A 24,868-nucleotide genomic window follows, 5' to 3' on the forward strand; every position below is an offset into this window, starting at 1 on the left:
GTTTGGCCATAATGACCATTGTTATGATTGGAGGAAATAGGGGGAGACTTGCAAGCCGAAGAACACCATCCCAACCGTGAAGCGCGGGGGTGGCAGCGTCATGTTGTGGGGGTGCTCTGCTGCAGGGGGGACTGATGCACTTCACAAAATAGATGGCATCATGAGGGATGAAAATTATGCGGATATGTTGAAGCAACATTTCAAGACACAAGTCAGGAAGTTGAAGCTTGGTAGCAAATGGGTTTTCCAAATGGACAATGACCCAAAGCATACTTCCAAAGTTGTGGCAAAATGGCTTAAGGACAACAAAGTCAAGGTATTGGAGTGGCCATCACAAAGCCTTGACCTCAAACCTATAGAAAATTTGTGGGCAGAACTGAAAAAGCGTGTGCGAGCAAGGAGGCCTACAAACCTGACTCAGTTACACAGGCTCTGTCAGGAGGAATGGTCCAAAATTCACCCAACTTCTTTTGGGAAGCTTGTGGAAGGCTACCTGAAACATTTGACCCAACATTTGACCCAACAATTTAAAGGCAATGCTACCAAATACTAATTGAGTGTATGTAAACTTGCGAAACAGATGTACTATCTCGATTAAGAAAGCTAAATCAAGCTACCTTTTAAGCTCTATATCCGACAGTTGGTTATCCTTCAAAATTTTGGAAAACAGTAAATTCACTGAAGCGTACAAATTCCTCTTCCCTTCCTAAGCAAGTTCTATCTGACTCTGGCATCATAACTGAGAAGAATGGGATAAGTGATGCTTTTAATCATAATTTTATCTTGGCAGGCTTTTTATTTGCGAGAAATTGTTGTTTAATTGACCTTGGTGTGTCAATCCTCTGCTCTTCCTCTGCCAGCCTCTAGCTGACTTGATGGTTAATCAATCAACTTCTCGTGAATCTTTGTTTTTATTTTAAAAATTTACTATATGTGATGTGCCTTGCTTAAGACTGGTAAAATAAAATCCACTGGGGCTGATATGCTTGATCCATTGTTGCTGCAGCTCTCTGCCCCCCTGATTACTGAATCATTAACCCATATTTTTTTACCTGATGATTATATCTGGTACTATCCCCAAGGTTTGGAAGGCGGCCCATGTACTCCCCCCTTCACAAACGTGCGGACCCTTGTGATCTAAATAATTCAAAATCACCCTATTTCTAAACTTTCTTGCCTAGCTAAAAATATTAGAATCCTTGATTCATTCTCAGCTAAGATCTTTCTTGACTTTGAAATGTATTCTAAATGTACATCAGCTGAGTTCTAGACCAGGTCATAGCACTATCTCTGCTGCATCCTTAAGTTATAAATGATGCGGTTAACTGTATGGATAAAAGGCAACATTGTGCTGCCCTCTTCATTGACCTGTCAAAGGCTTTCCATACTTTTGATCACTCATGGCTAATTCAGAGGCTTTCCTCAATTGACCTAGACCAGATTGCATGTAACTGGTTTTAAAATGACTTGACAGATAAATCTCAATGTGTATATCTACTGATGGTGTCAAATCAGGTTTCCTAGATATTACGAAAGCTGTCCTACAGGGGTCGATTCTGATCCTGTGCTTTTTACATTAACAATATCGACTCCTTAAAAAAACCTGCACTCATATGCCGATGATACTGTTGTGCATGCTATTGCCCCCACGGTTGACCAGGCTCTGTCTGAACTAGTCTGCCTTCATTGTATTACAGAAATACTTTATTGACCTGGAATTAGTATTGCATTCAGGTAAAAGCAAGTATATGTTGTTCTCCAGAGCACAACAAAATAACTCTGATTTTAGCATGTCATTTGGATGGTGTCCATATTGATTGGGTCGCTGCTTACAAATATCTGGATAGATTTAAAGCTGCCTTTTAAAAAAGCATATCGATGACTTAAGAAGCTGAGAATAAAAAATGGGCTCCTTCTATGGAAATGGGTCCTGCCTCTCGCTAAATAGTGGAACGCAGATTATTCAGTCGACGTTCCTATCGGTCCTAGACTATGGCGACATCATCTATGTGAAGTCAGCTGCCACTTCAATAGATGCTGTTAGATGCAGTTTGTCATAGCGCACTGCGCTTTATTACAGGCTAAAATATTTGTACTCATCAATGCATTCATTCGATTTATTAGGATCCCCATTAGCGACAGGTAGTCTTCTTGGGGTCCGACAGACAGTTGGTTGGACCTCTGAAGTCACGTATCAAATCAAAACAAATTTGATTTGTCACATACACATGGTTAGCAGATGTTAATGCGAGTGTAGTGAAATGCTTGTGCTTCTAGTTCCGACAATGCAGTAATAACCAACGAGTAATCTAACCTAACAATTTCACAACAACTACCTTATACACAAGTGTAAAGGGATGAAGAATATGTACATAAATATATATGAATGAGTGATGGTACAGAACGGCATAGGCAAGATGCAGTAGATGGTATCGAGTACAGTATCTACATATGAGATGAGTAATGTAGACATATAAATGTAAACATATAAAAGTGGCATTGTTTAAAGTGGCTAGTGATACTAGCTGCGCCTTCTTCACCACGCTGTCTGTGTGGGTGGACTAATTCAGTTTGCCCGTGATGTGTACGCCGAGGAACTTACAACTTACTACCCTCTCCACTACTGTCCCGTCGATTGAGGTTGGTTGATACGTTGCTATGTTTTTATTTAGAAAGCCCTTTTACAAAAAGTCAGACTGTACCTAACTTCTTTACTAGACATGCGAGTTACCACACCCGGTCTCAGGGATGACTAACTCAAGAAATTCCTCTGGTTGCCACCGAGTTAGGTAAATCAGCTTTAAGTTTCCTTGCACTTTATCTGTGGAATAAAAATGTTCAAAATGTTCTTAGATTTGATATTTGGGTGCCTCTAGGGGAATTCAGAAAGCTGATTGAGAATGATTTTAAAATTTTTTACCTTACAAAGGCTTATTACAGATGAATGTGTTGTTTTTTTTACCATGTTTTTCTTTCAGTTTGCATTTTGATGCGTGTATTTTCTGTCATTTAAGGCTCATCTGTAAAAGAGACATTGAGACAAAAGAGACATTGATCGCAGTATGACTCGCTGATAAAATAATAAACATCCAACATATAAACATGATATATAATCACATATTACACAGTACATAGACATGGTCAGCCAAAATACAGCCCTTGAACTTTTCTCTCTGTTAAAAGCACTGTACCTGTACACAAATCTGATTGGCCTAAAACTATCACTCATCATCATAAGTCCATCTGAACAGATTCCACCCTTGATGATCCAAGACTAGAAACATAAACATTGGAAAACACAAACGCATCAGGGAAACAAAAGCCTTGAGTTCACACACACGGAGGGAGGAAAACAAATAACGTGGCAGGGTTTTTCTACGTTCTTATCAAAACCTGACCGAGAGAGACAAAAAAATGGGCAAGAGAGTCAGCAGAGTGATTACTGCGGACATCGTCTCAGGAGGCAGGTCGCCATGGTAACCTGCAGCGACCGGATGCTCCTTGATTGGCTGGCGGTCCTTGTCTCCCAGCAGCCCATGCTTCTCCATTAGTATTCTGGGAGTTTCTCCTCTCGTGGTCTTATCAGCCCTTCTCACACACACACACACACACACACACCTTTGCCCCCTCCTTCCTTTCCTCCCTCCTTCCTTCCTTCCTTTCCTCCATAATCACCCCTTTCCTCTCAGCTCTCTATAGCAGTGACCCTCTGGTCCATAAATAGTAGCAATCAAGAATGCCCATTGGCCACAGCTGTGAGACAGGGGGAGGGAGGGGAAATGACTGCTGACACAGCGCTAACTCAAACAGACAAAGTGTACACACACACACACACACACGCACACGCACGCTAACACATTTAACTAGCTTAGTGTAGTATAACAGTAGATCAAATTGAACTGTAGATACTAAGAATTGTGTTTAAATTCAATTTGGCTTCAACATAAAGACAACTAGTCTGAATCAGAATCACATACATTCAAACCAGGGCACTACTCTGGCACTGCCACACACTCCTTATTGCCCACCCCCATTCTCTAACCTACCACTCAAACCTACTAACCTCTCACTTTTCTCTCTCTGAATATGTTGTATATGCCCCTCTGTCCTCCCGCCATATGTTTTTGCAAACACTTCCTCCCTGTCTCAGTCTGTCAGTCTCACCTGTTGCTGGCTCTGTTCCTCCAGATTGAGCTTGACCTCCAGAGACTGCCGTGCTTCCAGGAAGGCCTTGCGGTGTTTCCGGTCTGTCATGTAGTAGGACATGACGCCCACAGTGATCGCACACACATAGATCACTATGTTGGCCAGCAGCTGGAGAGCGCAAGAGTCATTAGACACACACACACACACACTTACTTACACACAACACATGCACTATAAAATCAAATAAACACACAAACAGGCACGCACAGTAAGCCTTTAACTGTTAGTCTACACCTGTGTTTACGAAGCATGTGACAAATACAAATTTGATTTGACATACGGACGCATGCACACACACTCTGAACCCTGTGGGGAGGACCCTTGTGTAGACTTATCACGACCTAGGCTAGTGGTATCTTACGGACTTTCTGCATTCATGAATGTGGCAGACAGGCAAAAAGAAACCAGCACTCTAAACTATTACCAAACTCGTAGAGGTTGCAGTGAGGTGGCTGCTGATGAGTTACATTTCAAACAAAGTTTGGATACTGCACTGTTTTGTCATTGAATAACATTTTGATTCGCCGAGACTGAAGCTCCGATAGGGGGCGTTGGCCTTTTATTTGGCTGCCTGCCTCTCATTGGATTACTGTGAGATTATGATTAAAGAAGACGTGAGCATACTGAGAACCAAAAACTGTGGACCTTTTGAGAACAGTATCGACAAATGACGAAACCACAGAGGCTTTTTTTTTGCCATTGATAATTCTACCTCTAATTGTTAGGAGACACTCAAACCTCAGTCTATTCTCAGCCTCTGCTCTGTCACCGAAAAATTTGATACATTGAGCCTGTTTGTAGACTCATCAGTAATGCCTATTCATTATAGATGCTGTAAGACAATTACGGGGCATAACGTGACATAAATAGTACAGACTGGAGGCTAATCTTCTGCATGATAAAATTATTTCAACACACCATTTGATGTGATCAGGAAAGCTAGCATGACTTACCTGCACTGTCATTTGAACTATATCAGCCTCTTATTAAATCTACTGTATATAGCCTAGTAATTGCTCATCGTTCCTTGTGTTGCAAGTATGGCATGTTGCATTGTTCCTAGATATTTTCTTTTATGAGCTACTTCACAAGATCTGTTCACCTCTCTCTACCTGCCACCCTACTATCTACCCCCCCACCCCACACACACCTGCCTGTCTCCAACTCCATCCAACTCGTGTCCACCCACCCCAGGTGTTTCCTGAACCACTCTCACCTGTCTCGCTCTCCACCTGCAACTTCAATCCCCATCACCCACTCCCACTGCAACTCATCCCCCACCCAAGGTGTGTCCTCAGCCCCATCCCCACTCTCACCTGTCTCCCGAGGGCAGCCCCCTGGATATCCTCCTGCTGCTGCTGTGCAATGGTGACCCCCAGCACCAGGGTGTGGACCCCGCATGACACGGATGTGATCAGCACAATGGGCGTGAGCCGCAAGGGCAGTGTCAGGAAGAAGGAGAAGCTAAAAAAGGCCTGCCAGCCCACTGTGTCACTGGCCTGGTGGAAGCGGGCATAGTTCAGGCCCAGGTAGCAGAAGATCTGGGCCGCTATGAGCACCCACAGGGCGTAGGGCACCACACGTCGTGAGATGCGGTCGGGTAGCAGGCCGTAGCAGCACAACACATAGAGTAGGATGTCTGATGCCAGGCCCACTGATGCCACCACCACAGAGGCCAGCTTTTCACCCGTGTAGACCACAGCGCACATGACAATGATGTAGCTGTCAAACAGGGCAGCAAACACAACCAGAACCAGCAGGGTTTCGTGTCGCTGCCGGCGGAAATAGGTCTGATAGAGGTTCTCCAGAGACTCGGGTGCAAAGGTGAGACGCATGAAGCGTGGTAGGCAGAGGCAGCACCCTTGGCTGCGAACCGTTACCTCGTGCGTGCGCCCCACGGCCTGGCCCGGGTCCGATGGTAGGGTCACAGAGCAGTCCGCTGAATACTCTGCTGAGTACTCCGGCTCTGAGAAGGCCCGGTTGCGAGGCATCTTGAATGCTGACTAAGTTTTGTATTCTTCCTGTGACCTCGTCGTAAAAAAAAAGTGGGAATCTGTTTGTAGTTCTGCAGGTGTAAAATTCCTCAAGGTACTGTTGTAAGGTTCAAACGCAGGCCTACATCGTGCTCTCTCATCGGGTTCCCTTTTATTCTCATGTGTGTAAACTGAACCCTTTGCCCTGAGGTGTCACAAATGTCCTTTAAATCACACGTAGTGTCTTGATTGTCAGGCCCTGCACTTTGGAATAGCTTTCCTCACATATTCGTTAGGTACACGTCTCTGACAGGGTCAGTTGATTCTGTCAGTTGATTCACCAATCCAATGTCCTCCAAATGTAGACTTAAGACAAAAGGAGATTTGAAGGGTCTCCTGGACCATGTTAATTTTCCTTAAGTGAGCCCATGGAAAACTCACTAAGAATAAAGTGAGGGCGATAATGTAGCTTTGTTTCTTTTCGAATGCAAAACTTTTTTACATTGACACCCTTCTCTTTTATATTCATTGTATCAAGGTCATCACCATTGTTCACATGGGGTTTCCATGGTGAAAACTCAAAAGAAGTGAAGAATATGGGATGCCGTTTGATCATGAATTGCGGCCCCCCCACCTGAGATGTCACCTGACTAGCAATCCACGTTGGGAAAAAAAGGGATTTTTAAGAAAGTTACTGGGAAATATGGACAGCCTGTGCAAGTTGTGCAAAAGAGGCCTAGGTTCGTTTTTTCTTTGCAGTTGACAGACTGATACTGAGAGCAATGTCTGTCGTTCCCTACCAATATTTATCTTGAGAAAACTGCGCCTCTGTCCTCAGTTGAGAATATCCCCGGAGAACTATGCGTGACTTCTGATTTTACAGCGCACACAGGAAATAGGCTACATGTTGCGCTCTATCAAAGAGAGAAAAAAGATAGAACTTGTAAAATGGATGTCCAAAATTACACCATCGTGGCTATCCATTTAAAATACTTAACAGTCTTTTTGCCCTATTATTAAGCAACGCGGTTTCCCAGCCTAAAGTACAGGGATATCATATTTCTTGCCCTCATTACACATATTGATGAGTTTGTTGCCTGTGATTTCAGGGTTAAATCGTTTGGCTATATTTCTATTTTGAAAAGGTGTTATAGAGGACCGCTATTGTCATACCCATATAAATGATTGAATGACTGAAAACAATAAGCGTCATTATTTACCCATTCTGTATCCATTTAACATGTGTCGATGGCCAAAGATGAACGTGATCTTTCAATGTAGGTTTTCATTCTCCAGTGACTCGACGTTTGGCATCTCCGGTCTATCTATCCTTTTTAAGATGCCGCCTGTGAACAGAGATTTTGTACCAGATGATGTAAAAACCATCCGCATATTGTTGCATCCGTTTACCGAGCAATGGGGGGAAAAAAACACACTTTCGATCTCCTATAGGTGGTGCTCGCTCTTGTAAGGATTAGATGTCACTTGTAATCAAAACAGTGCATTTGGGGTGTTTGTTATAAGAATAACCTGTCCATGTCCCTCTCGACGAGCAATAGACTACAATGGACTCTCGCCTTCTGCAGAAAACACGGAACAGCTCTGCTATTTCGCCCTCGATCTTCACTTTCTACCCCCGATAAGCCCGTCCCCCTCTTTAGATCACCCACTCCCCTTGCTTCCCATGTACAAAGTCAGAAATAGGGACAGACAATTCCAAATAGGATAACTACATGTAAATAGCCTATGGTTATTCATTATGACTGGTCGAGCATGCTCTAATATGATACTTGATTTCATTTTATTGATTAATTGCCACTAAAGTTCGCATAGTGTTTTTCTGCCTCCTGGCCATACCAACACAACGTCTGAGCACATTAATTGACTCTGACCATTATCGCATCAAATTATCTACTTCTATAGTTTCATTTGAAAAAAGAACGAAAAAAAAGGTTGGAAGCCTGGGCCTACCCCTAGATCCAACAAGCACCATGAAATAAATATGCATGTCACTTGAACCAGTCTTTGAGAGGGAACAATTTATAGCTACTTATCGACAGCTGTTCCCCCATCGGCTTGAACAATCCAAACAAGAGCAGCAGCCCACTACACAACATCAGTTTATTTTAGACACACACAACGCCCACCCTGTTTCAAATCAAAGGTTGCTTACACAATTTAGCAAATCTTACAGCGGGTGAAGCGAAACGCTCCTAACGATGCAGTAAAATGCCAAACGATGTGTATGTGGAGCAGGAACTGAGTCAAGTCCAGGGCTGACCTCCAGGGCTGTTCATGCACCATATGGCATCGTTCTTTTATTCTTATTTTTTGATTATGAGATGTGTTCCGGTTGTTGTGTCTGGTCATTTGTTTGTGTCCCAGAAACACTACTGGCTGTGCAGAACCTGCCCGAGACCGGCTTCTTTCGTTGACACCGCCATGAGACCTGTATTGATTATTCCACTGAAACCCTGTATTGAACGTGTGATCAATACCCAGACCATTGACCTTTTTTACTGGAAAAGAACTCATCAACAACATCTCCCTGCCTCTCAGGCCCAAATTGAACAATCATACCTGTATTCATCCCTCTATAGCTTGGGGTGTGGATTTTGTCAAGGAAGCAGAGGTTATAGGCCACGAGAACACGTGTGAACATATTTTTGAAGCTGTGCTAATCATGGAGAATTAACCCACCGCTACCTATATGTGCCTAGAGTGATGCAGCCAATTGAGAATAGACGAGGCTTGTAGGTAAACCTCTCTGTAAAAGTGATTAATTAATTGCTGGATTCCAAGACTGATGTTGCCTTGGAGAGACAGATTTCCCCTGGAGAACAGCCAACAATAATTATTAAACGAGTGCTCTTTAGCGCCAGCAAAGGCTGAGGTAGGACAGATGGCGATGGTGTGCAAAATTAGACACAGGTTATGGGAGGCAATGGATTAGGGCACATCCTTTAACAGTTGACAGATGATTATGTAATGTCCTGATTTTATTCGGAGGCATAACAATTGATTGCTTTGCTAAAGCGGATTTTACAAGTCCGGTTTTCAGAATAATCTCTGCCATGTAACAAATGGGCAAGGGAAGAGAGTGACAAATGGAGCCTGTTTATTGTGTTTAACCATGTCTCTCATCATGTTTTCTCTAGATTCATAAATAAACATTGTCCTATGACAATATCACAACCATTCTCTCAGTATCACTATGAATGCATGATTGTTTTAGAGAGAGACCATATTTTTCATCATCCCTCTCATGTGATTAAGCCGATACACTGTAACTCTTTGAATGACCCTGTTGGGCAGAATCAGAATAGGACATCTGATGTGCATATTGTTTCCCATGGCATTGGCCACAGAGGACAAAGAAGAAACCCATTATTTGCACAAGGAAAGTGTTATTATCAATACATTGTTTGGCCAATATAGGCCTGTGCAAATATTTTCTGCAGAAGGTTTTAGGTCTATGTAGAAGAGAATACATCTATGTAAAACATGTGTTGCAAATATTTGGCTCTTGTTTTGCAATGCTATTAAAATGTTTATTGTATTTAGCAAAAACAACAACAATACTGTTCAATCAATACAGTGTCACAGAACAATGAGACAGACGTTTCACCGGATATATCAATCTGAAGCATCCGGTTAGGATTTCCACTCACCACCAAATATGGTTATTAGAGGAAGCCCAATGGCTGGCAGTGGGAGAAGATGGAAGTGAGATGGATTTTGGCCAACGTTCTGCAAATTTTCTCATCGATTAAAACATTTAATCTTAACACGGTTTTCTGTTCCCCAAACTAGAATCTGTTACGAACAGAGTGGATCAAGTTCTGTAGACTTCACATTATGCCAAAGTTAAAAAATAAATGTATAAAAATGCGCTGTTTAGTAGAGTAAGGGCGAATTGAGTTATTGAGCACGCGCACTTCACAGAGTAGGCGTTCCCTAAGGGGAATATGCAAATAATGCTAGAACGCACCAATAGGATCTCGCTAGGTCGTGCTTAGCTCTGCCCACCATGATTACTTTCTAGCGAGATAGTTCTACAAAAAAAATATTTGACAGCGTACGTACAGGGGCGTCTTTAATGACGTGATCGCTCAGGTTGCACGCTGCTGACGTGTTTGTAGGGAAGTAGCAAGCTGGCTACCTAGCTAGCAACTTGAGCGTTATTTTCATTAGACGTGTGCAGCCAGTGACAGCTCATCATGGGAATAATAGCCAACGAATTGAAATAATTGGCGTCAGGAGAGAAATCGGAGCAGAGTACACAGGTGGAGTTTGCAAGACCTCAAATATATTGGCATCCACTACACCATTCATGCTCGAGTAGCTAATGGTTGGAGGGCATGCTAAAAGCTTAGATGGCGAGTTAGCTATCTAGATAAACGGTATTGTTCAGATGTATTGTGCAGTGACAATTGCTGAGATTTCCATATTATTTAGCTAGCTAACAAGACTTTCGCGATGGGATGTTTAGCGAACTAACATTAAAAGAACAAAACCTGTTCCAGTTAGTTAGTAAACGATGTAGCAAGCGCGTTAGGCTTGCCAGGCAGAATATACCATCCCTACCGTTACTCTTGTTTACACCTGAGATCATATGTCATGATATTATTCTTATTATTATATTACCTCATTGCAGGAATGGGATATGCCACTGTACTCCAAATGTTACCTTTATCCACACTGCTCCATCGAGAAGATTGAAATACTGCCAGTTTCAAGAAAACGTCACTTTTCATCTTCAGCTAGCCGAAAAGAGCAGTTTCCCAGGAAAACTAGCAGTATTTCAATCTTCCCAATGGTGTAGTATGGATAAAGGTACAATCTGGAGTACAGTGGCGTATCCCATCCCTGCATTGAGGTATGTTTTCCGACCCATATCTCCCCCCGGCTCCATAGTGTTACACGTGTTTACACTGAGCCGCACTGAGGGCGGAACACAATAATGGTTACAATAATGTAATGTAATGTAACCATTATTGTGTTCCGCCCTCAGTGCGGCTCAGTGTAAACACGTGTAACACTATGGAGCCGGGGGGAGATATGGGTCGGAAAACATACCTCAATGCAGGGATGGGATACGCCACTGTACTCCAGATTGTACCTCTACAATAATGTAACCATTATTGTGTTCCGCCCTCAGTGCGGCTCAGTGTAAACACGTGTAATGGTAGGGTCAGTATCTTCTAAAACAGGAAAAATATGTGTACTGTCTTAATACACAATTTGTCCACCACCATTTCGGACAATTTAGGATGTTGCAAACCGCGTTCAGCCAAGGGTGTGCAACATCCTAAGTTGTCTGAAATGTGTATTTAACTTCTGGCTTCCCATGGACTGTTTTGTGCAACCAAATACAATTGAAAGCAACGCTCGTGTATGTAAGTACGCCAGCATTGCTCAAAGCGAGGATCTAGCTACTATTGTGTAATTATGTTTTTTTAATTTGTATTTTGAGTTCTCATGCATCTGTTTCTACAGACAAGGAATTTGCTGTGAAGTGGATTGATTCCTTCAAGGGCCATGGGCAAATGGAGGATGCCAGACCTGTATAGGGCCCCCTTCCCCCTCTACACAATCAAAGTCGACCCCAAAACAGGATGGGTGATCACTGCAGGAGGGGGAGGTGCTTCCAAGACGGGCATAAAGAATGCAGTGGTAAGCTACTGAATGTTTAGGTGATCATGTAATGGTTCTGCTCTATGGGTACAATCTCTCAATTTCTAGTCTTTTCGTACATCTTTTTACATTGCATGTATTCTGTAAGTGTGAAAATGCAGAAACATTGTAGATGTGTGATTCAGCATTTATTTTGATCTAATTAAATCTGAGGAATGTTGTACCGTATTTGCTAAGTAAAGTTGGGACTGTCTTTTTTCAGCACTTCCTGGGTTTGGAGTTGGTAGGAGACCAGCACTGTGCCACCCTGGTGCACTCTCATGACACAGACACGCGTGCCACCATGAACCTGGCAATAGGTGGGGATGTGATCGCCGCAGGGCAGGACGGCAAATGCAGCCTCATGCGCTTCAGACAACGCCAGACCAGGGGCAAGGCCGCAGCCAAGGACGGTAAGGAAGGAACACCCCCAAAAACCTGCCATTCACTTTTATAAACCTCTTTATATACAAAGTTCAAATTATCTTTGCAGATACATTTACTGTAACGTCATTCCAATCTTACATTTCATCTATTACATCTGTGTTTCTCAATCCTTGTCCTGGTGACCCAAAGGTCTGCACATTATGATTTTTGCTCTAGCCCTAACACACTTAATTAATCTAACAACTAATTAATCTATCAACTCATCATCAAGCCTTTGATTATTTAAATCACCTCTGTTTGTGGTAGGGGGGGGGGGGGGGGAGAATTAAAATGTGCACCCCTTTGGGTCCCAAAGAGAATGATTGGGCAACACTGCCTAACATGAACACATCACTACGCCCCTTATTTTCCAGCAGGGGGTGGCAGTGAGCAGGGCGCAGCTAGGAGACGAGCTGGGAAAGGGGGTAAGGGTAGTGAGGGAGCTGCTGCTGCTAGGGGCAATGTGTCCGAGATGAAGGATAACACCACCCAGATCTCTGTTGACACGTTTGGGGAGGTGCAGTCGGACCTCAATCCCCAGGACCCCCTCCAGAAGTGTGTGAGGTTCAGTCCCGATCTCAGCCTCCTACTGACTGGCGGAACAGACGGACACATCAGAGTGTGGGAAGTGAGTTTAAGTTATGACAAAATGGCTGCCATGTTGAGACTTCTCCCCAATTGTTACTGTGCAGGTTTTGAGCTTGACTGTAATGCCTAAACTCTTTCACCAGTACCCCTCCTTAAAAGAGAAGTTGAACTTCAAAGCCCATGAGGGGGAAATTGAAGACTTGGACATCAGTCCGAATAACAAGGTACTAACCAGCTAATAAGTATATGATCCCGATGTCTGTCTGTTGGAATCACAGTAATAAAGAGGTTATAAACATCATGTGTAAGCTAAACTGGTAAGTATTTTCTGACCTGTGTGTTATTTTGTGTTTCTGTGTAGCACCTTGTGACAGTGGGCCGGGACTTTGCCTGCAGTATATGGAGTGGCAACCAGCTGGCCATGAGCCTCTGTTGGCATGAGAAGATGCCTCAGATAGCAGCAAAGTCATACCGCTATATGGCTTGCAGGCAAGCACATACCCCTTTCTCCTACGAATATTCACATACCCTGTAACATCACTGACATATGGCTCTGGTCCCACTAGCATACCACATAAACTCAGCAAAAAAAGAAATGTCCTCTCACTGTCAACTGCATTTATTTTCAGCAAACATAACAAGGTGTAAATATTTGTATGACCATAACAACATTGAACAAATGAGACATAAACTGAACAAGTTCCACAGACGCGTGACTAACAGAAATTGAATAATGTGTCCCTGAACAAAGGTGGGTCAAAATCAAAAGTAACAGTCAATATCTGGTCTGGCCACCAGCTGCATTAAGTACTGCAGTGCATCTCCTCATGGACTGCACCATGGCAGAACACTGACATTCCTGTCTTGCAGGAAATCACACGCAGAACGATCAGTATGGCTGGTGGCTTTGTCATGCTGGAGGTTCATGCCAGGATGAGCCTGCAGGAAGTGTACCACATGAGGGAGGAGGATGTCTTCCCCTGTGCGCTGCGGTTGCCTGCAATGACAACAAGCTCAGTCTGATGATGCTGTGACACACCGCCCCACACCATGACGGACCCTCCACCTCCAAATCGATCCCACTCCCAGAGTACAGGCATCTGTGTGCCGCTAATTCCTTTGACGATAAACACGAATCCGACCATCACCCCTGGTGAGACAAACTGTGACTCGTCAGTGAAGAGCACTTTTTGCCAGTCCTGTCTGGTCCAGCGACGTTGTTGCTGGTGATGTCTGGTGAGGACCTGCCTTACAACAGGCCTACAAGCCCTCAGTCCAGCCCCTCTCAGCCTATTGCGGACAGTTTGAGCACTGATGGAGGGATTGTGCGTTCCTGGTGTAACTAGGGCAGTTGTTGTTGCCATCCTGTATCTGTCCCGCAGGCGTGATGTTTGGATATTCCGATCCTGTGCAGGTGTTGTTACTCGTGGTCTGCCACTGCGAGGATGATCAGATGTCCGTCCTGTTTCCCTGTAGCGCTGTCTTAGGCGTCTCACAGTAGGGATATTGCAATTTATTGCCCTGGCCACATCTGAGGTCCTCATGCCTCCTTGCAGCATGCCTAAGGCACGTTCATGCAGATGAGCAGGGACCCTGGACATCTTTCTTTTTGTGTTTTTCAGAGTCAGTAGAAAGGCCTCTCTAGTGTCCTAAGTTTTCATAACTGTGACCTTAATTACCTACTGTCTGTAAGCTGTTAGTTTCTTAACGACCGTTCCACAGGTGCATGTTCATTCATTGTTTATGGTTCATTGAACAAGCATGGGAAACGGTGTATAAACCCTTTACAATGACGATCTGTGAAGTTATTTGGATTTTTATGAATTATTTTTGAAAGACAGAGGTCCTGAAAAAGGGACGTTTCTTTTTTTGCTGAGTTTGTTTTTTTGCTCTCCCGTGTAGGTTTGGAAAAGTCGAGGACCAGAAAGACAACATGAGGCTCTACACCGTCCAGATCCCCCACAAACGAGACAGAAAACCTCCACAATGCTACCTCTCTAAATGGGACGGCCAGAACTTCCTACCCATGCTGACGAACCCCTGCGGCACTGAGGTCATCTCCACCCTGGCTGTCAGGTGAGGAAGGATGGAGAGGATACCTAGGATTCAATTAATCTTTCCTTGATTATCTGCATCCTATTTCCTTGCCCCCTTCTGAACCATATTGGAGAATGTCCCTCACTTCAGACCTTCTTTTCCAATGCATTTTGAGAAGGCGAGGAGGAAAATCATAAAGGATGCGAGTAATTGAGCAAAGATGAATTGAGAAAGAGCCTTATTTGTTCATCTCTGATAAGGTCGCTTAACTGCTCATTGCAGGTATTTCTCTGACGTTACTGTATCATAAATGTAGGGCCGGGCGATATGGCCAAAATATAATTTCACAATATTTTTCACATTTATGTTATTTTATGTTTTTGAATATTAACATTTCTAAATTTGTTTTGAGTTGTGCATGATCATAGGGTGGCTACACATAAAGTTATTTTCAAAGGGTCTTTCTCTAGTCTGTACAATCAAACAAACCAAAAGTTGATCTATTTTTGCATAATTTCCACAATGCCATGTAGGGGCGCACAATATGTGCAAAAAAAACCAAGGCCTTGTGTTTTTATCTAAATATTGCAATTGTGATTTGACTTGCGATTTAGATCAAAACACTCGGGTGAACTGTTGTAATCATGGAAATAGAATGATTATTCTAATTCCGCACTCACTGGAGAGTTTATTAGGTACATCACCCCGTTTACGAAAATTGGATTGCTCCTACAGACCGTGAGTTATGCGGCCGTGGCTTGCAATATAAAGCAGGCAGACCAGCATCGAGGCTTCCAGTTACTGTTCGATTGAACATTAGAATGGGCAAAACGAGGGACCTACAGTTGAAGTAGGAAGTTTACGTACACTTAGGTTGGAGTCATTAAAACATTTTTTTCCTACCACTCCACACATTTCTTGTTAACAAATTATAGTTTTGGCAAGTCGGTTAGGACATGTACTTTAATGACACAAGTCATTTTTCCAACAATTGTTTAGACAGATTAATTCACTGTATCACAATTCCAGTGAGTCAGACGTTTACATACACTAAGTTGACTGTGCTTTTAATCAGCTTGGACAATTCCAGAAAATTATGTCATGGCTTTAGAAGCTTCTGATAGGCTAATTGACATAATTTGAGTCAATTGGAGGTGCACCTGTGGATGTATATCAAGGCCTACCTTCATACTCAGTGTCTCTTTGCTTGACATCGTAGGAAAATCAAAGGAAATCAGCCAAGACCTCAGGATACATTTTTTTAAAGACCTCCACAAGTCTGGTTCATCCTTTGGAGCAATTTCCAAATGCCTGAAGGTACCACGTGTAGTATTTTTTTGTACAGATGAACAAGTATAATTACCATGGGACCACGCAGCCGTCATACTGCTCAGGAAGGAGACGTTTTCTGTCTCCTAGAGATTAATGTACTTTTGTGCGAAAAGTGCAAATCAATCCCAGAACAACAGCAAAGGACCTTGTGAAGATGCTGGAGGAAACGGGTACAAAAGGATCTATATCCACAGTAAAACGAGTCCTATATCGACATAACCTGATAGGCCGCTCAGCAAGGAAGCCACTGCTCCAAAACCGCCATAAAAAAGACATACTACGGTTTGCAACTGCACATGGGGACAAAAATCATACTTTTTGGAGAAATGTCCTCTGGTCTGATGAAACAAAAATAGAACTGTTTGGCCATAAGGACCATCATAATGTTTGGAGGAACTAGGGGGAGGCTTGCAAGCCAAAGAACACCATCCCAACCGTGAAGCACGGGGGTGGCAGCATCATGTTGTGGGGGTGCTTTGCTGCAGGAGTGGCTGGTGCACTTCACAAAATATATGGTTTCATGAGGATGAAAATTATGTGTATATGTTGAAGAAACATTTCAAGACATAAGTCAGGAAGTTGAGGCTTGGTAGCAAATGGGTTTTCCAAATGGACAATGACCCAAAGCATACTTCCAAAGTTGTAGCAAAATGGCTTAAGGACAACAAAGTCAAGGTATTGGAGTGGCCATCACAAAGCCTTGACCTCAAACCTATAGAAAATATGTGGGCAGAACTGAAAAAGTGTGTTTGAGCAAGGAGGCCTACAAACCTGACTCAGTTACACCAGCTCTGTCAGAAGGAATGGGCCAAAATTCACCCCACTTATTGTGAGAAGCTTGTGGAAGGCTACCTGAAACGTTTGACCCAAGTTAATCAATTTAAAGGCAATGATACCAAATACTAATTGAATGCATGTAAACTTCTGGCCCACTGGGAATGTGATTAAATAAATAAAAGCTGAAATAAATAATTCTCTGTAGTATTATTCGGACTTTTCACATTCTTAAAATAAAGTGGTGATCCTAACCGACCTAAAACTTTAAAAAAATACTAGGATTAAATGTCAGGAATTGTGAAAAACTGTGTTTAAATGTATTTGGCTAAGGTTTATGTAAACTTCCGACTTCAACTGTAAGTTACTTTTGTAGCTTGGTTTATCGTCGGTGCCAGGTACGCCGGATCCAGTGTCTGAAACGTCCGCCCTCCTGGGCTTTTCACGCACAATATTGTCTAGTGTTTACCGAGAATGGATGTTGGTTGCACCAGTCAGCAACAGTCCTGTGAAACAGCTCGTTGATGAGAAAGTTCGAAGGAAAATGGCAAGAATCTCGCACTCTTAACAAATAACGGCGCAGTACAACAGTGGTGTGCAATGGCAACTCGAAACGCACAACTCGTCAAGCCTTCTAATGGATGGGCTATTGCACCAGACGACCACACCGGGTTCCACTCCTATCAGCTAAAAACAAGAAGAAGCGGCCACGCGATCGCCAACATGGGACAATTGAGGAGTGGAAAAACATTGCCTGGTCTAACGAATGTTGTTGCGTCATGCTGATGGTAGAGTCCTGATTTGATGTAAACGTAATCGATGGACTCGTCCTGCCTGGTGTCAATGGTACAGGCTGTTGGTGGTGGTGTACTGGTGTGGGGATTTTTTGTTGTTGTCAAACATTAGGTCCCTTGATAACAACATGCTGATTTAGGCCTACACCATCACTCCTGTCAGGCTATATTTGCTCTAACTCAGTACATTTATTAGCTATCCAGCTAATTAGTGATTAGCATTAGGGACGAACACAATTGTTTTTCCCCCACAAGAAAATAAACTGGCTGTTTGCAGACATTAAGATGCACAAACGAATAGTGTATTTCTAGAATGCTTATATTAACAGGCAATGTGGAAAGCAGTGTCACTGTCATCAACATATTGTTGCATCTGCTACATTGACCATGCAGACTGAAGAGAGATTCGGGGCGGCAGGTAGCCTAGTGGTTAGAGCGTTGGACTAGTAACCAAAAGGTTGCAAGATCGAATCCCCGAGCTGACAGGGTAAACATATGTTCTTCCCCTGAAGGCAGTGTTCCTAGGCCGTCATTGAAAATAAGAATTTCTTTTTAACTGACTTGCCTAGTTAAATAAAGGTTAAAAAACGAATTTAAACTGTTGGCAAATGATCTCGTGGTCTAACATCAACTGAGCGTAGCGGAGTAAACTAAAAACGAGGTGGTGTATCACATTTAATGAACCAAACATTGAAATACCGTTACAGAAGGATAAGTTAAAAACTCAAACTGGTCTGTGCATCAATACTGATATATATTAAAATAGGGTATACCACCTAGCCCTGAATAAATGTGTTTGTATTAGATATTTGTTCTTCCCTGTTAACCAGAGTCAGTGGCTCCTGTTTGTTCTCGCTGTGTTCCACAGTGACTCTGGAACCTTTCTTGGCCTTGGGACAGTGACGGGATCAGTAGCAATCTATATTGCCTTTTCACTACAGGTAGACACACACACACACACAAATAATTAGCTGCCTTAGCATATCCCTGTGTAACTCCCTATTTATCTTGTCTCTGTAGAAGTTGTACTATGTGCAGGAGTCCCACGGCATTGTGGTGACCGATCTGGCCTTCCTGCCTGACACTCCCAAAGGCCAGAGCCTCAAAGGGAACAACGAGGCAGCCATGTTGAGTGTGGCTGTGGACTGCCGCTGTCAGATGCACACTGTACGCAACCGAAGTAAGTGGTTTGAATTGGTAGCATTGATTTTAGCATTGTGAGTAGTATTGTCTTTTCCCTCACCCTCCTTCGTTCTCTCTCTCTGCATCTCCACCATCCCAGGATCCTTCCCTATCTGGCTGGTGCTGTTCTTCTGTGGCCTCATGGTGGTGGGAGCTGTCCTGCTCCTGCAGCACCTCTTCCCAGGATTCATTTAGACATTGACAGGGAGTTAAGGAGAAGGACAGAATCAGACTGCCCTACAACCACTACTAGCCCTACAATCTTCAACAACAACCTCAGAGGAAGCCACCCTGACACCACTCAATCCTGGAACACGCATCGATCTCCTACCTATAGCCATCGTACCACACTTAACCAAACCGTGGAACATTTGAACCACACTTGCCCAACCCTGGACTACATCTACTATAGCCATTTACTCCCTCTTAACCCAGCAAGATTCCCTGCATCATTTATTCCCCCCCCCCCCCCCCAGGGAACCATCTGTGCTCCTTCCACCCCCAATTCTGTGAGACACAAGATTTATTTTCCTTTTTTTCTTGATCTGTAACAATCTTCTTTTTGCTTTTATACCATGGTGGGGAGTTAAAGGCTCAACTTCAGATCTATATCATCATGAATGTGCAAGGGGTTGGGCCTTTGTTATCATAGCTATTTAAGAAATAATTTAAAATTATAAATCTACTTAAATCATTGCTCTTCTGTCAGTTTCCATCTGTCCTGTGCATACATAAACACACACTTGTAATTTTAGCAAGTTGGCTGGATAACATTTCTGTGTGGATTTTCTATACCAGATTCCAGTGAGGCCTGTGTTTCCTGCTTTGTCCACTAGTTGGCATCATTAACCAAATGTCTATCTAATGTTGTTCATCCCAGACTGGGAAGCAGGCCAGGCAACAGGGCATCATGACCTTCAGGAAAAACTAAATCAATTAGGTTGGTGGACTCCCCTTTAGCTCTATTTCCAATGTTGAAAGACCTGCCAATTTGAGTTCTGCTCTGAAGGCACCTGTAAAGGATCTCTAATCGTCTCCTTTCAGGCCTATTTCGACATTAAACCAGATTGACAGATGGAAGGGTGGTCTTTTTTTCTGCTCCACACAGCTCCGTAGATGTGTTTGTGTACAACCATTCAGTCTGGGCCCAGGGCTGGCTCTGATTCGTCAGAGCTGGACCGACTGATTCATGTTAATGGTCTAGTCACTCACGTGACATTTTAACACAAGTTAGCTAAGATAGAATGAGATAATGATCCTAAATAAAAGATGAGGCAGGCTATGATCCAGTGTATGTGATGGTTTTCTGTGTCTTGCAGAGTATACATACTGTATATCAGCATTGTATGGTCTTTTGTAGCATGGAATTCAAGATTCTTGCACATTCTCGACCAAAGCACCATGGAGAGTGCTTGGTTTGTTTCAAATGGCCGACTAACACTATCATCAAGCTGTATAGTTCATCTGTGTTTGTTTCAACCAATTAAACACTTTATTGGAATCTCTTTTGTCGAGGCTTAATGGCCTTCAACTAAAGAGCTTTAATGACTTTCTCTTCCGCTTTCTTCACACTCTTTAAAATAATGCCACCAGCCTGTTTGGGTACCTGACTATGTAACAGCTTGGTTCTGGCCCCTAGTCTCACCACCATTCCTCTACATGCCTGGCCTAAGTACTTGCGTTGTTGCAGAGATGGAAAGGTTGCTGTGATACACTGGGACGTGCTCATTAAGCACCGAATGGAACACAACGGACTAAAACAGGGAGGGTCTACATGGACATATCCAATAAGAAAGTTGAATTTTAGTTTCCCATTGCAAAACTTCTTTTTTAAATGATTACCCTTCTTGAACATGAGCCCCGGGGCATAATAGTAGGGTACAAGGTTGAAAACATTTTATATACAAATTAGAGGTGTAGAATGGACATTATCTACCGTGAACTTTGCAATCTGGGACATTTTAAATGTTTGGTCCCACCAGTTCACATCATAACCTTTATAGGTGCTTTGCCAGTGACAACAAAGACACTTCTTGAGGGAACAAGAAACCTTGAGAGGCATGCATTGCTGGCATGTTGGCCGCAATATTGTTTGGCTTTGGCATACACGGCACACTGGATGGGGTTTTAGCCTTAAACCAAGCCAGCAGTTGGACTACAATTTGTTTGATCAGAATTGACTTGCCAATTTTCCTCCCTCAACATCAAGGCCTCTGATGGGTAGAATGTCAAGGAGTGTGGGCTCTCTACCTCTTCAATTTCTGTTACAGCCGCAGTGTGTCATTTGTACACTCTCTCTAAAACAAACAGGCAGAATATACCCTTTATTAAAGGTCGAATGCAGATGGTTTTATTTCAATATCAAATCATTTCTGGGTAACAATTAAGTACCTTACAGGGATTGTTTTCAATTAAAATGATCAAAAATAAACAAAAATGGCTTTTTAGCAAAAGAGACATTTCTCAAGCAAGAATTTTGTTAGGACTGTCTGGGAGTGGTCTGATTGGGGAAGGGAACTGAAAACGAGCTGTTCTTGGCAGAAAGGTTTGGAACTCTTTCTTATTGTTCTATTAACCAGGCAGGCCAAAACTCCATCCCACCAAAACAGTCAGAAATTCTAGGCAATCTTTTCAAACAGCTCTTACAGGTAGCCTAGTGGTTAGAGATCAAATCCCTGAGCTGACAGGCTAAAAATCTGTTGTTCTGCCACTGAACAAGGCACAATATTATAGTATATACAGTATAAAACACAGGAAAATCACATTTTTGATTGCACTGGGCATTTAAAGAGATTCTCTGGTACTTTTGTATACTTTTTAGCCAGTAGTTCTGAAAGTAGTCCCCGAAAAATGTGTACTATGTGCAGATATGTGCACCACCTCATTGCTCTCTCTCTCTCTAATGTACACTGAGTCGTTGGGCCCTTCCTGCAACCTCATTTGATAATACTGGGCAGGCCTCCTGCTAGCTGTCACTCAAATGCGAGGGGCTGAAGCTCATTGGCTAGAACACGAATTGCTAGGGGGCTGTCCCATATGGGGAAAATGTAGGGAAAATGACACAGGACAACTTCAAGAAAACAGTTTGGTGGCTAAATGAGGTAAGACAGTCATTCTGCAAGTTGATTATGAATGTGTAACAAGGTTGGTTACGTTTCCACTTGACACTGCATAAATATGTATTGGATGTTTATTAGATTTTTTATTTCACCTTTATTTAACCAGGTAAGCTAGTTGAGAACAAGTTTTCAGTCACATCTTCGACCTGGCCAAGATAAAGCAAAGCAGTGCGACACAAACAAGGTTGAGTTACACATGGAATAAACAAGCGTACAGTCAATTACACAATAGAAAAAAAGAAATCTATATACAGTATTCATTTTGGTTGGTTGAATATACATATCAATGAGGTGTTATGCCTTTGGTCATGCTTGCAGATAGGGGGAGATCGCAAATTGAAATTCTTCCCACTCTGATATTGACATTGAAGTGGTAGGTCACGTTCTGAAATACTGTATTCTATTTTCATATTTATATGTGTACGAGTTCACTATGCACATGTCCTGATCTGTATATACAGTATATATGTGTACGAGTTCACTATGCACATGTCCTGATCTGTATATACAGTATATATGTGTACGAGTTCACTATGCACATGTCCTGATCTGTATATACAGTATATATGTGTACGAGTTCACTATGCACATGTCCTGATCTGTATATACAGTATATATGTGTACGAGTTCACTATGCACATGTCCTGATCTGTATATACAGTATATATGTGTACGAGTTCACTATGCACATGTCCTGATCTGTATATACAGTATATATGTGTACGAGTTCACTATGCACATGTCCTGATCTGTATATACAGTATATATGTGTACGAGTTCACTATGCACATGTCCTGATCTGTATATACAGTATATATGTGTACGAGTTCACTATGCACATGTCCTGATCTGTATATACAGTATATATGTGTACGAGTTCACTATGCACATGTCCTGATCTGTATATACAGTATATATGTGTATGAGTTCACTATGCACATGTCCTGATCTGTATATACAGTATATATGTGTATGAGTTCACTATGCACATGTCCTGATCTGTATATACATTATATATGTGTATGAGTTCACTATGCACATGTCCTGATCTGTATATACAGTATATATGTGTATGGTACCTTTTAGATATTGGGGGCATCCTATGATCTACTTTTGTATGTTATTGCTGTATGAGCGAGTTAGCTAGCATGCTCTAATTGTAATGGTCATGTTAGCTCCCTGCTAATTCAGTTATTTCCATTCTAACAGACAAATCACAAATCTACAGCCATCAACATACTGTTGTCCTGCACATCTAATGTCTATTGTCAGAATAAACACAAATCAAATCATTACATCTAATGTGCTTCCTTTGTACTATTTTTGTCATTGTTATGTTTGATTTCAATATACCCAGACTAATATTGACATGCAAGTGACAAATCAAGAAATCTACATCCATAAACATATTGTTGTCCTGCACTTCTAATGCGCTTCCTTGTGTCTATTGTCAGAATAAGCAAAAATCAAATGGCATCGCTGGCTGGACAGTCACAAAGTATGATCACATCTGTTACACTACTGGTGTCGAGACCAGTCATCTTGTCTTCTCTGGACAGCTGCTACACATGTATGAACTACACCCAATCAAGTCAAATTTGATTTGTTGCATACATATATTCAGCAGATATTATTGCGCGTGTAGCGAAATGCTTGTGTTCCTACCTCCTGCAGCTCCAGCAGTATGAACTAGACATTGACACATCCAGCCCAAAGAGGGAGGCTTAAAGATTACTTCCTTAGTCGCTAAAGTACCGGAACATGTCTTTAAGGCTTTCACTGAAAACAAATGTGTGCATGTTGTGCACTCACTCACAGTGTGTTTGGCCAACAGGTGGCACTGTGTGTCTGGCAAATTCTTGCTGTATAGTGGTGGAAGTCCCCATGTTGTTGATCTAACCTACATTCTGATTCAGTTGAAGCAGCACAACCTTCCCACACATCCGAGCCAGTTATCACAGATAGGGGGGAAAGTCTCAGACCTCTCAGACTCAGAGGTCTATGGTTTCTCCAGTAAAGTCCAAGGCCACTTCACAATGGCAGTATGTGTTTCATTGTGAAACTCTCTAAATGCTGTCTGTCCAGCCAGCCATCCCTGGTTTATTTGTCTATATGAGAGAGCGAAGGGGCAAGTATCAGTCATCATTGTGCTGAAAATGCTGAGTTCCATCAGTGAGACAAAATGACGCCCTAAAAGGTCAGCAGCCATGTTTGTGCAACCCATTCACCCCTCCGAAACGTCATTCTTCTCACCAAATTGTGAAGCCGATTCAGACATTTCCCCAAATACACCCCCGCCCTCCAGCCAGCCTCCTCCACCCCACGGCCCACCCCTACATCAGCACAAGGCAGGAAACCCAACTCCCACCTCTCACCTACATCGCAGCCCAGCCCAGCAGGAAATGAATTCCCCAGACAGGCCCGTGTCTCAAACTCCATGAAGAGGAACAAACACCACCTCTTTCTCTTTTTTTCACCTCCTGTCCTCCCGACAACGCACATACCCCGTGGGTATGCCCCTTGCCAGACCAGTAAAATGGTTTCAATTTGTCTGAGGAGTTGACTGGTGGCATGGGGCAAAATGGCTAGACAGCGAGGGGGAAGTTTGTCTTTCTCCATAGTGGTGACTAAGCAAGTGACCATGATTATCTGTCCCATCATGGTGATTGTTTTGGCGTACCTTGATAATACAGTAATACAGTAATAATGCAGACCAGGGTCATGTGTCTCAGCGGGTGGGTTTTGTTGGCTGGCCAGTCAG

The 24,868-nt window shown here is 42.8% G+C and overlaps 2 protein-coding genes across 5 annotated transcripts in view; one reads left to right on the forward strand and one right to left on the reverse strand.

Moving 5' to 3' along the window:
* The window catches only part of LOC109864829 (adenylate cyclase type 3-like), a 28,053-nt gene extending 20,066 nt beyond the window's left edge, over positions 1–7,987 (reverse strand). For 2 of the 3 annotated variants that reach the window (XM_031792691.1, XM_031792674.1), the window contains exons 1-2: positions 5,523–7,987; positions 4,165–4,314 (exon numbers count right to left, since the gene is read on the reverse strand). In XM_031792691.1, coding sequence (XP_031648551.1) covers positions 4,165–4,314; positions 5,523–6,197 — 825 coding nt within the window. In that variant the 5' untranslated portion in view covers positions 6,198–7,987. The remainder of the gene's footprint in view (positions 1–4,164; positions 4,315–5,522) is intronic. The other variant, XM_020452814.2, reaches the window with a different exon arrangement.
* A 2,283-nt stretch (positions 7,988–10,270) lies between these two features.
* LOC109864841 (prolactin regulatory element-binding protein-like) lies at positions 10,271–20,489 on the forward strand. Of its 2 annotated transcripts, none has more exons than XM_020452835.2 (10): positions 10,271–10,465; positions 11,679–11,855; positions 12,079–12,268; positions 12,656–12,909; positions 13,013–13,093; positions 13,231–13,358; positions 14,772–14,945; positions 18,675–18,747; positions 18,827–18,986; positions 19,089–20,489. In XM_020452835.2, exons 2-10 carry the CDS (start codon positions 11,721–11,723, stop codon positions 19,181–19,183), a joined length of 1,290 nt encoding a protein of 429 aa, XP_020308424.1. In that variant the 5' UTR covers positions 10,271–10,465; positions 11,679–11,720; the 3' UTR covers positions 19,184–20,489. The 2 variants fall into 2 exon arrangements, with proteins under 2 accessions (XP_020308424.1, XP_020308431.1); XM_020452842.2 differs by having other exon boundaries at positions 10,273–10,465; positions 12,659–12,909.
* The last annotated feature ends 4,379 nt before the right edge of the window (positions 20,490–24,868 follow it).

This window comes from Oncorhynchus kisutch, linkage group LG2, assembly GCF_002021735.2.
Source record: "Oncorhynchus kisutch isolate 150728-3 linkage group LG2, Okis_V2, whole genome shotgun sequence".
In the NCBI taxonomy this organism is placed as follows: Eukaryota; Metazoa; Chordata; class Actinopteri; order Salmoniformes; family Salmonidae; genus Oncorhynchus; species Oncorhynchus kisutch.

Bases quoted from the DNA above. Each gene is read 5' to 3' on its own strand.
- LOC109864841 (XM_020452835.2), top strand. From the start codon at position 11,721: ATGGGCAAATGGAGGATGCCAGACCTGTATAGGGCCCCCTTCCCCCTC. The intron at 12,269-12,655 runs GTAAGGAAGGAA...CTTATTTTCCAG, and splicing joins CAAGGCCGCAGCCAAGGACG to CAGGGGGTGGCAGTGAGCAG. The intron at 18,748-18,826 runs GTAGACACACAC...TTGTCTCTGTAG, and splicing joins ATATTGCCTTTTCACTACAG to AAGTTGTACTATGTGCAGGA.